The sequence below is a fragment of the Homarus americanus genome, unplaced genomic scaffold, assembly GCF_018991925.1.
Source record: "Homarus americanus isolate GMGI-L3 unplaced genomic scaffold, GMGI_Hamer_2.0 scaffold27042, whole genome shotgun sequence".
Classification (NCBI taxonomy): Eukaryota; Metazoa; Arthropoda; class Malacostraca; order Decapoda; family Nephropidae; genus Homarus; species Homarus americanus.
Window position 1 is genome coordinate 76,426 of NW_024738151.1, and position 16,075 is coordinate 92,500.

Sequence of the window (16,075 nt, forward strand, 5' to 3'; positions counted from 1 at the left end):
TTTGCCCTCACAGTTTTCTGGACTTGTGGCTTCTTCAATCTTGAGCTGTGACCCCTTGTGGGGCGAGTGTCCACCAGCTCCAAGTAAGGACACTCAACTGAGTACAGGTAGTGCCCCCTGAGATGCTTTTACACCTCAACTAGGTCCCCCCTTGCCCGTCTGTAGTATAAGCTAGGCAAGTTCAGGCACTCCAATCTCTCAGGGTAGCTGAGGTGCCGAAGTGCAGGCACCAGTCTGGTGGCCCTCGTTTGAACATTTTCAACCAACTGACAGTCCCTAACATATCTCGGGGACCAGATGGGGTGATAGTACTCCAGATGGGGAAGCACTTCACTCCTGAAGATCGTTACGAGGGACGGACCATCTAGATATCTGAACGACCTTCTTATAAGACCCAATAATTTATTTGCCTGATTTACCTTCTTCTCGCAATGGCCCGAGAACTTCAGCTTATTGTCAACATACACACCTAGGTCCTTCTCACATACAGTCTCAACTAGTGCAGTTTCTTCATCCCGTTGGGACATATGATACGCCTCCTTACCGTTGGTACGCCCCAGGTGCATCCTCTTACACTTCGTGACATTGAATCTCAGCAGCCATTTCTTTGATCATTCCTGGAGCCCACAGAGGTCCTTCTGCAGGGACCCTGATCATAAGTCGATCTGTTCATAACTCGGAACATTGTAAATTCCCAATAAAGTACCTGACGCAAAAGCATGTGACTGAGTGGTAGCGAGTTAAAGATCTGTTGAGGAGCGATTTGTAACACTCCTTTCCACCTCTTTGCTTTCTCACTCCATATTTTAAAATGTTATGTAATGTAATACCTGATATAAATGAAGATTTACAGATAACTTTCTTTTCACATTTACATTTGATAACATCGCTGGTGGTATTGTAACCAAGTCAGACTTGTCACTGTAACCACCAGGTTACTGAGCCAAGCTGTGAGGTATTGTGGTTGTTTTTCAACTCGCATTTTCGGGTAGATATACCGGGTACGTAATTTTCTTCATTTATTTTTACTTGGTTACATGAACACACCATCCTAAATACATCTTGTGAAAAAAAAAGGTAAAACAAATACTAATTGCCATGAGGGTAAACACAAAGGGAATATATACAATTCTTTGCACATGAGTTAGCTGGCTCAGTGGGTTAGCTGGCACGGTGTGCCGAACAAAGTTGAGCGCTCCACTCATGGTTCATAAGTAAAATAGACGGCCGTATATCGCTTTTTATTTTTTAAAGAATATTATTGAGCAATAATCGTAAGTGCGGATGTTCGTAACTCGGGGAGTGCCTGTATTAAATTGCAATCACTGTGGTGTATATGTGAAAATTTAGTAATGTACATAATCACTGCCACAAAGGGGAAAGTTGGCTGTGCTTGGGAATGTAACCCTTTTTTTTTACTATAAAACCAATCTTCATTTACATTGATTTCACTTATAAGGTAACAGGCTTTTCTAGGAACAGAACCCTAGTATAAATGAAGGTAACCAGTACACACACACACACATACACCATAAATGGTGTAAAATTTACCAGCAGCATCTTTGGGATTGAGCTAAATAATGTTTATCCAAACTTCAGCTGGCAAACAGAAGAATGGACACCACCATTCCCTAATATCTTTGTCTGCTCTGTGGACATAAAGGAACCAACAAGGCCAAACTGTAAATCATGGTTCTCCTGGATTAAGCATCTACAACATCAGTATAGAGAAAGAGTGACCCTGTCGACATTCTAAGACTATGCAAATTTTTTTTTTTAATATATCCGTGGAGGATTGTGAGTGTCTTTCCTCTTTCTGTACCTCTCATTAACAACAGATGCACATCAGGTATATAGTACATTAAATACTCGTAGATATAAATGGTACTGTACTTCAAAAAGAAATTCATGCAACACATGCTTAGGAAGCCTCACCATTTTAACAGCCTGAAGTCTTCTAGCTTTACTAACTTCTAGCATGTCTTGCTACCCTATCTGTATAATATCTTGTTTCTCTACCCTACTATGTCCTGCTAAATTCACATGACCAGCTCAGAGAAATTCTAATTCATGATTGTCAATAATGTCTAGTTTCTCAAAAACTCATTGGAAGCCAAATTCAAAAGTCAATATCACTCATATTTCTCCAACTTAGAGCAGTCTAATCATTAATGTTAAACAAATTTTAGTGTCTACCAGGAGAGATTATACAGGTAAGGTGTCCTCAGAGTTGTTATAATGGCAAGGCAATTCATGTCTGGCATTCCTGGTGGAGAACACTGTGCATGCAGTGTGGGGTAACACAGAACAGTGTTCAAAAGCATTCAAGGGTACCAGGACATTCAGATTGTGTTTTTACAAACCTACTTCTATTTTTTTTTATAATATGGGCTCTGTCATTGGAGTTAGTCAATTCTCAGTACAAAGATCTGACTAGCTGCCTAGCAAGTTGACAAGTGATGAAAATGATACAGTAAAATTTTATGCACAGAATAGTACACAAAGATTACAATTAATAATTCTAAATCAAACAAATGGTTTTGTATATCAAATTCTAATTGTTTTGAAATTCATTAAATGGTGTACACAAAGCCCAAGTTATAAAACAAAAATTCATCAATTTTATGTTTGAGAATCCACAATGTACATTCAAAAGATGGCATATTATAAACTCTCGAATATACTGTAGTTTATATTTCAGTAAGCATAGGGCAGGAGTGGCCCAGCAAGACACGGGTTATTGACAGGTTGCACCGTATTAGACACAGTGCAGAGGTCTCAGGTGGGTGGCGGTGGTGAGCATGAGCGCCAAAGAAAAAAGGCAAATTAAATTTCCAAAGGAAAATAATGACAGAAAATAAATATAATGAACATTCTTCTTCTCTTCACCTGAATAACTTATTTTCCGAGATTTTCTCCACCTCCGCCAGGGAGACGAAACCACTGCATAGTGTGATGAGATTTGGTAAAAGTTCAAGTTCAGTAAATAATTTGGGAACATTTATTTACATGAAATTAGGCTCTGTATTGCCAGCTAAATTTCATAAATTAGTACTGTAATAGAAAAATTTTCTATTGTTAACTAGGTAAACACTTCATGCCATGTAAGCATTGGAAAAATATTTCATGTCATAAATACTAAGTATACATATGTTATATGAAAAATATGCCAAGAATTACAAAAATAAAACTCTGCCACAATGAACACTAAAGCAAAGCTAAACGATACTGATAGCATAGTAAAAATATGATAAAATTCTATTAATTTATGAATCAAATGCAGAGGCAAGATATTGAGTAGAAATAATCCAACGTACCCATACAGTAAGTCGGAAAACATGAATGAAGAGAATATATGGGACAGTACTTACGGGAGAAGCACCATTTTTCTGTCTTGAAGGCGTACAGGACAATCAGTGTGACCAGCACAAGGATGACGAGACAAGCGATCACGATGCCAATCACGGTGGACATGGACACGGGCTCTGCTGAGGGAGGGACACGCTGTAGTGGGGGCTTGTCTACATGTCCTGGTGGGGGAGGGGGAATTCACCAGGTCTGGCCACCGAAATGATCTCCTAGTCTTTCAGCATTACCCATGTTCAATGTTTACAACTAGGCCTTAAGTATATAATTTAATAGTACCCATAACATCATTTCCAAGCTTTACCAATTAGCAAGTTTGACAGCAAAGACTTGAGTATACTAAACAACAATATCTAGAACACTTTTCCATATTTTGCTTATCAGTAACATAGCTTAAGAAACCCTTGCTAATCTTACAATCGTTTTTTTTTTTAAACTGATCATCCTCAGTCTCAAAACCCTTCATGTACTGCTTTGTGATATATATGTCGATTAGTACAGTACAGTACAGTATACTCTCAAACCTGTACAGTATGCATAACTTCCTGGTGTATATATCACCCTCTGAATCATATTTTTGTAACTCAACAATTCCTGTTGTGGATAATAACTAACAGAACTTAAATGAAAAAGTTCAAGTTTTTAATGCCACACATTTTAAAATTGTCCTCTTCACACACCCATGACAAAATGCAGGGACACTGTAATATGTTTGACCAATTACAGTACAGTATATAGTATTCAATTGGGACAAGAATGAAAATGAGGTTCAATAACTTGTAGCTTTTGTCTGGTAGAGGGTGAGTAGTTGGGTGATCAGGGTTTAATTGGCAATCTAACAACACCCTTGTTAGCTGGTAAATTTGGTGCTCATCTATTGAAATCCGTCACACTAAAATCTTCATTTTATGTGCACTGAAGCCCAAGTTTTCTTCAATATCAAAACCTGCATATTTTAGTCAGGTTATTATGTCCAACCAAGGTCCATTATCTCCAGCCCTTGAGAGTGTGTCACAGAAAACAGTATGAACAGTATTTGGTCTGCCAGGCCATGATTGGTTGAATAGTGTGACGTCATGTTTCCTAAATTAGATGAAGCTTCTTACAATGCCTCTCATGATGACAGCAAACAACATGAACCGACTACCTATATTTGACTGTAAGATCCCAGGTAGGTTAAGTTTGGTTGGATAAAATTTGGTTGGTTCTTGTGGTCTGCTTCAGAAATGTCACATATTCCAACCAATCACAACCTCGCTGACTACTGTAATGCTCCATATTCACATGTACTGTATAGAACACTCACTCTATTATCAAATACGGTAGAGCATATACCTGACAAAAGGTATTCACAGTATCAGTGCAACGAGTGAGTACTTTCCATTCTGATGGTTCGAATTCACAAAGAATCTATGCATTACTTTTGTCCCTCATCATGCATTTAGAGAATTAATGTCATAAAGGAAGAATTTCAGTATAATTCTGAAACCATAATGGAGAATATTTTTGTGCTTTAGCTTAGGTCACCCAGTTTGATACATTATGTAACTTCATTTGCAGGAAAAATTAACACATGAACCTTTGATAGTCCAAACCCAGGAAGGCAAACAGTACTTCAAAGACACCCCTACAATGATGCTGGTTTATATTGCACCAAAGGTACTCTTATTAAATCTTCTTTCTCTCTAAGGCACAGTGGCCCACACTACCCACCATTAACTAGGAGACCGACAGCATAGCGATCTGCGCCCTTGTCGTTCTCCACGTTAAGCACGTAGTCCCTGGCATCTGCGATGTCCACACCTTGTACCAACAGCCGTGCAGAGTAGCAATCCTCCCGTGCATCCTGCTGGGGAGGAAATAAGTAGAGTATCCATAGTGGAGAGAGACACCAAGGAGAGTACCCATAGTGAGGGAGACCTGTACAGTAGTTATAGTTGAGAGACCTGTAGAGTAGCTATTGTGGGGAGACCTGTTAAGTATTTATAGTGGGGAGAACTATAGAGTAGCTATAGTGAGGGAGACCTGTAGAGTAGATATAGTGGGGAGACCTGTTGAGTAGTTCAAGTGGGGAGAACTATAGAGTAGCTATAGTGAGGGAGACCTGTAGAGTAGATATAGTGGGGAGACCTGTTGAGTAGTTCAAGTGGGGAGAACTATAGAGTAGCTATAGTGAGGGAGACCTGTACAGTAGTTATAGGAGAGAGACCTGTAGAGTAGCTATAGTGAGGGAGACCTGTAGAGTAACTATAGTGGGGAGACCTGTTGAGTAGTTAAAGTGGGGAGACCTGAGGGAGATAGTGAGGGAGACCTGTACAGTAGTTATAGACCTGTTAATAGTGAGTAGAGAGGGAGACCTAGAGTAGAGTCAGTAGCTATAGTGGGGAGACCTAGCAAGTGCTCTGGGAGACCTGTACAGTAGTTATAGTGAGGGAGACCTGTAGAGTAGCTAGTGGGGAGACCTGTTGAGTAGTTAAAGTGGGGAGACCTGTTGAGTAGTTATAGTGAGGGAGACCTGTAGAGTAGCTAGTGGGGAGACCTGTTGAGTAGTTAAAGTGGGGAGACCTGTTGAGAAGTTATAGTGAGGGAGACCTGTAGAGTAGCTATAGTGGGGAGACCTGTACAGTAGTTATAGTGGGGAGAACTATAGAGTAGCTATAGTGGGGAGACCTGTACAGTAGTTATAGTAGAGAGACCTGTAGAGTAGTTGTAGTGGGGAGACCTGTTGAGTAGTTAAAGTGGGGAGAACTATAGAGTAGCTATAGTGAGGGAAAACTGTAAAGTATAAAGAAGGAAACAGACTAAAACCACGAGAAAGACAATAAAATAAAAGTAAGGAAGAAAGCAGCAGATTAAAACTTCGATGTAGACAAGAGATCCCTGAAGATAAGCCATTCCCAGTTTAATTCACCTGATAATTGAGCATCCTAATGCTTCCTGGGAGGGTTAGGTTAGGTGAGCTTAGGTTTGCATTAGGGTGGTTACTCTTCAGATGATCCAACTATGGAATAAGGTAGCGCAACTGCAAGAGACCAGGTGAAAGAGAAGGAAGACATACTTGTGAGCAGAGGTCCATCAGCCCACCACAACACCTTAATTTTACTTTTAATTTTATCCTCTTCGCCAATGATCATTTCGTTAGCCGCTTGGGCGGTTGGTCACATCTCGATTACGCACTGTTGGCAAGTACTGGCTCCTGAATATATCGGAACCTGCTCCAGTGCTGGTCAAGTTAGTCTGCCTTTGAATAAGCTCACACTCAGTACCATCACAACAGGGTCCGACTAATTACCCAAATGTACCCAAATGTAGCCAAATATAGCCGGAATGAAGTCAAATAATGGTCCTAGATGAATAAATCGGACTGCCAATCACTTCTCGACTAGTATTTGGTGTCAGAAAGTCACAAAAAATTGGAAAACTTACTTTAATCTGAGTTAATAGATCACGTGCATGTACCGACGGAGCGAGGAATTACCCAAATGTAGTCGCAATGAAGTCAAATAATGGTCCTAGATGAATAAATCAGACTGCCAATCACTTCTCGACTAGTATTTGGTGTCACAAAGTCACAAAAAATTGGTAAACTTAATTTAATCTGAGTTAATAGATCGAGTGCATGTACCTAACCTAACCTAACCTCGAAAAGTATTTGGTGTCACGAAGTCACAAAAAAATGGTAAACTTAATTTAATCTGAGTTAATAGATCAAGTGCATGTACCTAACCTAACCTAATCTAATCTAACCTAACCTAACACAACACAACACAACACAACTCAGATTAAATTAAGTTTACCAATTTTTTTTTACTTTATGACACCAAATAATAATCGAGAAGTGATTCACAGCCCAAATTACGCTTGTACGACCATCATTTGACTTCATTGCGGCTACATTTGGGTAATTCCTCGCTCCGTCGGTACATGCACGCGATCTATTAACTCAGATTAAAGTAAGTTTTCCAATTTTTTGTGACTTTCTGACACCAAATACTAGTAGAGAAGTGATTGGCAGTCCGATTTATTCATCTAGGACCATTATTTGACTTCATTGCGGCTATATTTGGCTACATTTCGATAATTAGTCGGACCGTCACAACACTCTCTGGCAGATTGTTCCAAGAGCTCACAATTCTCACTCCGAAAAAGTTTGCCCTCACAGTTTTCTGGAGTTGTGACCCTTGTGGGGTGGACGTCCGAGTATTGTCCCTCCCCCCACCCCCGAGATGTTTATACACTTTCATTAGGTCGCCCCTTGCCCGTCTGTAGTATTAGCTAGGCAGTTGCAGCCGCTCTAATCTTTCTGGGTATCTAAGGTTCCGTGAAGGCAACAGTTCGGTGGCCCTCCTTTGGATAATTTCAATCAATTGACAGTCTCTAGCGCACCACGGGGACCAGACGGGGTGACAGTACTCCAGACGGAGAAGCACCTCATTCTTGAAGATCAAGACGAGTGATGGACCATCCAGATATCTAAACGACCTTCTCATAAGACCTACTATAGTTTCGTTGCTTGATTCACCTTCTTCTCACAATGGCCTGAGAACTTAAGTTCATTGCAGACATATACACCCACGTCCTTTTCACATTAAATCTCAATTAAAGACCAGTGGTCGGCAAATTTCTAACAATTTGCAATCGACTAAAAGTAGAATTACTTTTCGAAAATAGTAATCGAGTAGAAATAATATTACTCGTCTCAAAGCGGAATAGAATAAAAGTAAAAATTACTGATATCTGAAAAGTCATTAAAACTATAAAGTAGAAAGTAGTATCTGATTTTTTATTGCTTCTCAATGTTTATTTTGACTAATATAAAGCAAATATAAAGAACAAGTAATCCATTATTTTTACTTTATCCACTACTGTACTTATCAGCTCATTAGCCGCTTGGGCGGTCGGTCACATCTCTGTTGGCAAGTACTGAGCATGCACCGGCTCCTGAATGTATCTGAACCTGCTCCAGTGTTGAACAAGTCTTGAAAGACCTCACACTCGGTGCCGTCACAACACTCACTGGATTATATTGCAGTTGAAAGAAAGGTAAAGATTCGTTTTAATGCCCGCCTCGTGTTTTACAGTGAAATAAATTTTTTCTGGTGTATTTTGGTGTGCTATGTTTAAATCTGAACTTCATTCTCTTTGGAAAATCCCAATTTGAGAAAATGTCAAAGAAATTGGACTAATCAGCCAAAGAAGGTATTACTGTATTTCACTTGTTGCCACTACATGAATCGTGGGAATTTTATAGATGCAATCAGTAGTTTTGACAATTCTATGACACTTTTCTTCAATGGAATTTCTGGTGCAAATTACATATAAGTGAGATAATTAAAATTTTATTATGTATGTCCATACATGGCGGTACACACCCAGAACATGGAACGACTATGGAGCCCCTGGATAGGTCAGGTTCAAAACTGCTTTTCCAATGGTCTTCGATGTGACTTGAACACTTTTTACCTTGATTTTTATAGACAATTTCTAGATTCTGAGATGGGGGGGGGGGCGGGATTATCTCAGAAACTATTGATTTGTGCCAGAAATGAAGGTCAAATACATTCATAACACACCAAAAACCATCGGAAAAACAGTTTCAACTCTGATTTCGGATAGTGGCAACAAGTGAAAAGTTACTCCCAAAGAAACCTAACCCGGTAAAATTTTAGTTTCGGCATTCCTGTATTTGGGTGCGAGAAAATCACAAACAATAGTGATTTCCGACAGCTATGAAGGTCCAAATCGTTCAAAAAACAAAAAACAAAAACAAAACAAAACATCGTTAACAGTTTGTACTCAGGCATTTTTGTATAGTAAAAAGCATTTACTATTGACTTCATAATATCTCCTAATATCAAGTGCACATGGCTTCAAAATGGCCTCAGAATTCCCATGATATTGGTTAGACTTAAAAAAATCCCCAGCTGGGTGGGACCACTTCTTGGCCCTCCTTTTGATATTCCTGGATCCGCCCCTGATATCTACCCTAACCTGACCTTTTTTCGGGATTAACTCACCAGGGCACAGGTCAATGACCCACATCAGGGCCTGAGGCGAAAATCTAATAATAATAATAATAATAATAATAATAATAATAATAATAATAATAATAATAATAATAATAATAATTAATAAAAATTAATAAATTATAAAAAAATAAAATAAATAAATAATAATAATACAGCAATAATAATAATAATAATAATAATAATAATAATAATAATAATAATAATAATAATAATAATAATAATAATAATAATAAAAGGATCATAAAAAAAATCAATAGTGTATCAATACTGTATGTAGAGTACAGTATATTGTGTTCTTAAGGTAAGAGAAACAATTGAAATGCAATTGTATGTAAATGAGGCAAAAAGTCAGATCAGCAACCTGGGACTTGGCCACATATTTTGTAATGCCATATGACAGCAGGGTCTTCCATTAGAAAATACATTATGCTTCCAATATCTTCCCAGGAGGTAGTACCTCCCTGTTTGAGAGCTGCCTACTACCTACTAACCGGATGGCAAACTAAATTAATACCCCTACCATTACCTAACTTCCTAGCCACCGTCATACCCTTAAGCCACTGGTTAAAAAAATCAACATTTCCAAAAATAATAAAGAAAAAAAGGCAGGAAAATAGGCGGACGTTCTGGAACGTCACCTGGGGCACACTAGTCGGACGTTATGGAATGTCACCCGGGGCCTAAGGGTTTTAAACAGAAAACACTTATTTTGATATCTGGTACCAATGAAGGCAGCTTTGGTGAAGTGTCATGGTGCAATTTACGTTTTTAGTGGTCGTGAGAAGAGCTCTGAGCGGGTAGGTTGTAAACAAACAGACAACATGCCGCAACTTGGGTTGGCATATACAGGAGGCAGTGTGGCTGGTAATACATTCCCTCTACTTCAAAGTTTGGTATCCATTCACAGCTGAATGTGATGGATGCGAACCCATGACCTTTAGGATAGCGGATAAACACTATACAATATCCGCTCAGCCACCACAACCCTTATAAGGGAGAGAGCCCAAAATGGCAAAATAAATTGTTGAAAGAAAATTCTTTTATTCGTGAAATACACAACATTTGGGAGAGTGAGTAGAGGAAGGGTAAGAAACACGGGGGGAGAAAGGGGGATAAATCGCTCACCACCAATTAATGTATTACAATAAAACTGTCAACAAAAGAGATGAAGGTTGACTCCAATTAAAAAGCCCCTCAGTGTACACCGCCAATTACCTTCGAAGTCATATAACTTTATTGGCAAAAACACCAAAGTGGTTGGGGGGGTGAGAGGAAGGATAAAGAGAGATGGGGGAGGGATAAGTGGGGTTGTGGGGAGGAAGGGAGAGAAAGAGTTTGAAGGATAGTAAGAGAGAAGGGGGGTGGGGGGGAGGGAAAGGTTTATGCCCACTTTGTCTACTCTGAAAACGTCACATATTCCCAAAATGTATCCAGTACTATCAGTTAATGTCATTTGCATGTTACTCTACATAACCTAACCTAACCTAACGTAGACTAAATGGGAATAGTAAAGTAGAGCCATTTCGAGAGTAAACACAATGGGAGTACACGAAATAGGGTGTTACCGTGGGAACGACAGGACGGATACAGGCGAAATGAGGGAGAAAGGATGAAACAGGAGTAACCGAGAGTGGATAAAGGGAGAAACAAAGAGAATGAGTGGAGGAAGGTATTCAATAAGCAAGGAATGTTACACTTTGCACAGATACAGCTAAAGCCACCACACTATTGACAGGTGCATGACAAGAGAAGTGTTTTTTACGTCGCTTATGATGCAGATTGCAGAACAACAAATTAACACAAGCGACTGTGAACATACATAACATATGGCTAGACATTTATACAATACAGTATTTTTTGCCAAATCTAGTAATAACCAAAACTAACAAATTAAAACCATTTATTGCCAAATTATAATCAAATCTAAACCAATCAATAATATTCATTCTCAAATTAAACCAAATTTATACAAATTAAAATAATTCAGAAACATCTTAATGTATCATAATATTGTCAGATCTATAGATAACGCTGCATGCTTTAACGTACTATACTAACCTGTTGAGTTGTTTAGCTTGTGGCTACGTTTGGTCAGTCCAATTTTAGCCATAAATGACCTGACTGATATACAGTGCAGTATGTTTTTTTTTCCGTACAAGTGGGATGTGTCTTCCAGGAATTAGTTATTAATTATTGGGATTACATTATTTACATTATATTTTTTCTTTTAAGTCAATTTCTGACGTCAACTTATAAATAACTATTCATCAGTGAACTTGTGGGAGTTGCTCAAAAGATTCACACCCATTGAATCCATTCTGGTAAGAACGAACGTGGGTATAGTAATAAACGATGATAACGGGGAAACAGAATAGTGTTAATAACAGCAGCGATAAATTATCAAGGCATGAAAAGTAACACTACTAGGGGTTAGGGGTGAGGGGGGGGGGGGTGTTATGGTCAAACTTCCACTGGCACTGACACTCGGGGTTCCAGATGTTAGTGCCACTGAGTTATGACCTCATCTTAACCCTAGTCAAACACAGCACCACTAATACTTTGGTAAATCCTTTCACCTCTCTTTGGATACAGAAAGTAATTCTTCTGATGGAAGTTAATATACAGTATTATTATTATCACCAGTTAGCATCAACACACTATCATGTGAAAGTTTTATTTTTATGTTCCGTGGGATACATATATATTATATACTCGATGTTCAGCTCTGTAGTTAGTTGGATCTTTTATCAAGTTGGAATAGAAAATTGTCACTCAGAGCTACAATTTGGGGATCAGTAGATACATCCAACAATGAGTAGGTCTCTCCCCTCCGCTCGTGTCATCTGTCAACACCTATAACAGTTCTAGCTACAACATGGAGGAGGAATCTATGTGTTCCTGTTATTCTTTGAATTTTTTCTTTCTTCAAGCCAGGTAGTTTAGTATCCCGACTACTTAAAAGAAAACAACAGTGGCGGATCCCTCTCCGTCTTAAAAGCTGGTTTCCCTCTGTCTCTACTCTGTTAATTGTGTATACTCTAACCTCGTTCTTCCCTTTGCGATAACTGACTGTTTCCCTAGATCTTGTTCGCCTTTAGAAATATCTCTTAGGATCCATATCTTGCATCACAACACTCATTCTTCGTCCATAAATTTAATAAAAGTGTTTTCTAGCAAGAAACAATCATTCTACGGATGACTTAAACATTTAGTATGAACAAGTTAAGTCATTCTTCCCCATGAACGTTTTAGAGACTTCATTCCACCACCAAGGACCTTATTATTACTGATAGAAAGTTATAGTCTAAGTTCTCTTATTCATTTATCAAGAAAACACCATCTACAGAAACCTTAAACTACTACAAGTCATTCTTCACCAAAAAGCCTGAGACTTCATATTCTACCATAAAGAACCTTATTTATACTGAAAAAAAAACACCAGTCCAAGAAACCCCAATGATTTAGTAGTTCTCATCCGTGCCAGACCAAAATCTCCAGTGATTTTCCACAACAAAAACCTCATTATTTGCCCGTGAACCTCAGGAGACTTAGAATAATTCAAGCAATCTTCATTCATTACATAAAAGACCTCATTCTAAACCTATAAGACCCCATTACGCATACGTCAGTAACACCACTTTCCGCCCCCCAGTAGGGTCATGCTGATCTCACGAGGCGCAAGGTACCTGTGCAAGGTTCTCGGCGATGTAGCGCCCCCTGCCGTTGCCGGCCTCCAGCTGCAGTGACCCCCACTCCCAGGAGGTGCGGGAGGGCTGAGGGTCGGAGCAGAAGACGATCTGGATGACAGCGTCCTGACCCTTCTCCACCTGCAAGTTACGCTCCACCGTATACCGTAGTACCTGTGGTGCACCTGTACGTAGGAGACGAGAGTATGGCTAGGTTAGTATCTTTTCACAATATATATATATATATATATATATATAATTTTTTTCCCTCCACTACTAGCGGCCCTGGCAGATTTCCTGTAAAATTTCACTTGCCATTTGATCATATAATGGAGCGAAACTTAATACCTTATATTCAGAGTTCCTGCGCAAGACGCTGCTGGAGTACTGAGTGGCGCTACGTCCATTTTCCTGCAGTAACGTGAGACACTACCACTCTTAAGAGCAATCAACATGGAGGAGGAGGGGAGGGGAGAGGAGGAGGAGGAAGAGGGAAGGGGGGGAGGAGGAAGTCATTCACGTCTCCAACACTTTCTTCTGTTCCTGGACGAGCTGCACCGCGGGATCTTCCTCTAAGTTTGTTCCAGTTGTAGTTTCTTGTGTTTTTTCTTTCTCTAACACTTACAAAGACACACCACCCTCCATCCACTCTTACAGAAAGAACACTTCAAAAGATACTCATTTATCATATTTCCTCGGTTGTGATGTTACTTTCTCATAAGAGTAGTATTGACTAAGTGGAGATTCTGGTTCAAGTGCGATAATGTCATAAATCACTTGGTCGCACACTTTATCGTTACATAGATAGAGGGAAGGTACTAGTGAACTTGTTTAATAATTCTGGTTAGACTTGGTTGTGTAATATTTGTTTGGTTGAGTAAGTTAGGTTTGGTTGGGTAAGTTAGGTTTGGTTGGGTAAGTTAAGAAATCGTGTGGATGTGCATTCGACGTAAAAACATCAGTATCGTGTGGCCGGAGGATTATTCTATCTAATATAACTTACCGTTTTATACTTTGTTTAGAAGGTGCATTATACAGTAACGAGGCAGCGAACTTGTGGCCGCCGCACAGCCTTGGCCAACATTAATAACACCTGAAGGTTGATCAACTCATCTGGAATCCCGCCCACCACGAGCCACGTATTGTGTTGCATTACTGGAGGTTTTAACGATTGAGTATTGATTAATCCAATTATTTGGCTGTGGGAGAGGGTTCTGTGGGTGGTCGGGCAAGGAGGGGGGAGGCTGCTAGGGTGCACTGGGGAGATGAGGGGATGGGAGGGAGAGACAATGGGCGGGACAATGGCAGTAAGTTGAGCCCCGGCTGCGGGCCCCCGACGATCCCCAAGATTACTCACACTCCTCAATAATGTGTGACAGATTTCTGCTTTCTAGGAGGCAGATTCCGCCTCCTCCTCTGAAAAATGACGTTTCCACTCCTCCAGATGACCCGACATAGATACAGGTAACATCATAGAGGACACAGCAAATACTACACGTGAGGGGTGACGACTGTTTACACTTTACACTAATAACGTCACCGTGACGGTACGGGTTTCGCTCACTCTCGCCGGGATAGTAAACAATCAAGTTTTGAATATGTTTAAGGTAATTTTTTTTCTCGAGTGTTAATAATGGAATGTCCACACTCCGAAGTACACACTACCAGACACTGACCTTGGCAGCGACTCACGCAGTAAACCAGGAAATCTAATCGTCCACGGCACGCAGTCTAAGGGGCCACATATGGTACTTTTAGAAATCAGTGACCAAATATGAACATCCCAGCCCTTATGAAGCACGGGCACGATTTCTCTATCTTTCTTGTGGAGGATATCTAATAATGAAAAACTGAGGTGGTTGTGCACTTACCCACGACCTCGAGGGTGATTGGCTGGCTCTTATCCTCGAGAGTCTGGTCCCTAATGACGGAGGAGGCGACGCAGACGTATTGACCCTGGTGTTCATAGGTGATGCCCTCCAGCAGCAGTGTGGCGTTGTGGCCTCGCACTATTGTTTCCCGTGTGTCTGGAACCGTCTGACGGAGGTAAGAATTCTGTTATTGGTGGTGAAGGGGTGAGGTGGTGAGGGGGTGTAGGGATGAGGAGGTAAAGGGGTGAGGGGGAGAAGGGATGAGGGGGTGAAGAGATGAGGTGAAGGGGTGAGGTGGCGAGAGGTGAAAGGATGAGGTGGTGAGGGGTGAACGGATGGGGGTGAGGTGGTGAGGGGTGAAGGGATGAGGTGAAGGGGTGAGGGGGGTGAATGGATAAGGTGGTGAGGGGTGAAGGGATGAGGTGGTGAGGGGGTGAAGGGATGAGGTGGTGAAGGGATGAGGTGGTGAAGGGATGAGGTGGTGAAGGGGAGAAGGGATGAAGGTGCGGGAGGTGGGGAGGGGCTTTTAAATATACGGAATAAGCAAAAAAGTGGGGTTAAAGTAATTGATAGGAGGAAGGGAAGTTAGAGAAAGTAGGCGTGGTGGGGTTGGTGAGTGAGGAAGTGGACGAGTTGGGATGTTTGGGGACTGACCTGCACCCAGGTGTACATGGGCGGGGGGTTGGCCTCAGCTAGACACTCCAGGAGGGTGTGGTTGTGGAGGGCGGCCGTCACCTGGGGGCTGGGGCCTACCTGGAGCACTTTCGGGGGATCTGTACCGATGATCCAGAAAACAAAGTAAAAGAGGTATAACTACCGTGTTTTTTTTTCAACCACATGTTATTTCTAATTTAATAACGTCCTATAACAATTAAAATACTCCTTGTTTTTCTGAGTATAGTACTGTACCATATGTCCTTACTTCTAGCTTATTAACTTTCTGTAGTCTAATGGGCCTTATTTCGTATGGTCCCAAATCCTAATGGGCCCTTATTTCTAACAGACCCCAATCCCAAAGGTTTGGTTGGGTTGTGTTAGGGTGGGACCTATTAGGAGTGGAGCCCATCTGACCGGCAGCCATCTATTGCATGAAACATCGTGTTACTAATACTCGTGTGTGTTG

General features: G+C 40.6%; 1 protein-coding gene across 1 annotated transcript in view; it reads right to left on the minus strand.

The window, feature by feature from the left end:
• The window catches only part of LOC121873741 (irregular chiasm C-roughest protein-like), a 137,669-nt gene that overhangs the window by 26,517 nt on the left and 95,077 nt on the right, over window positions 1-16,075 (minus strand). The window contains exons 12-16 of the mRNA XM_042377445.1: window positions 15,607-15,725; window positions 14,953-15,118; window positions 13,082-13,266; window positions 5,080-5,215; window positions 3,372-3,530 (exon numbers count right to left, since the gene is read on the minus strand). Coding sequence (XP_042233379.1) covers window positions 3,372-3,530; window positions 5,080-5,215; window positions 13,082-13,266; window positions 14,953-15,118; window positions 15,607-15,725 — 765 coding nt within the window. The remainder of the gene's footprint in view (window positions 1-3,371; window positions 3,531-5,079; window positions 5,216-13,081; window positions 13,267-14,952; window positions 15,119-15,606; window positions 15,726-16,075) is intronic.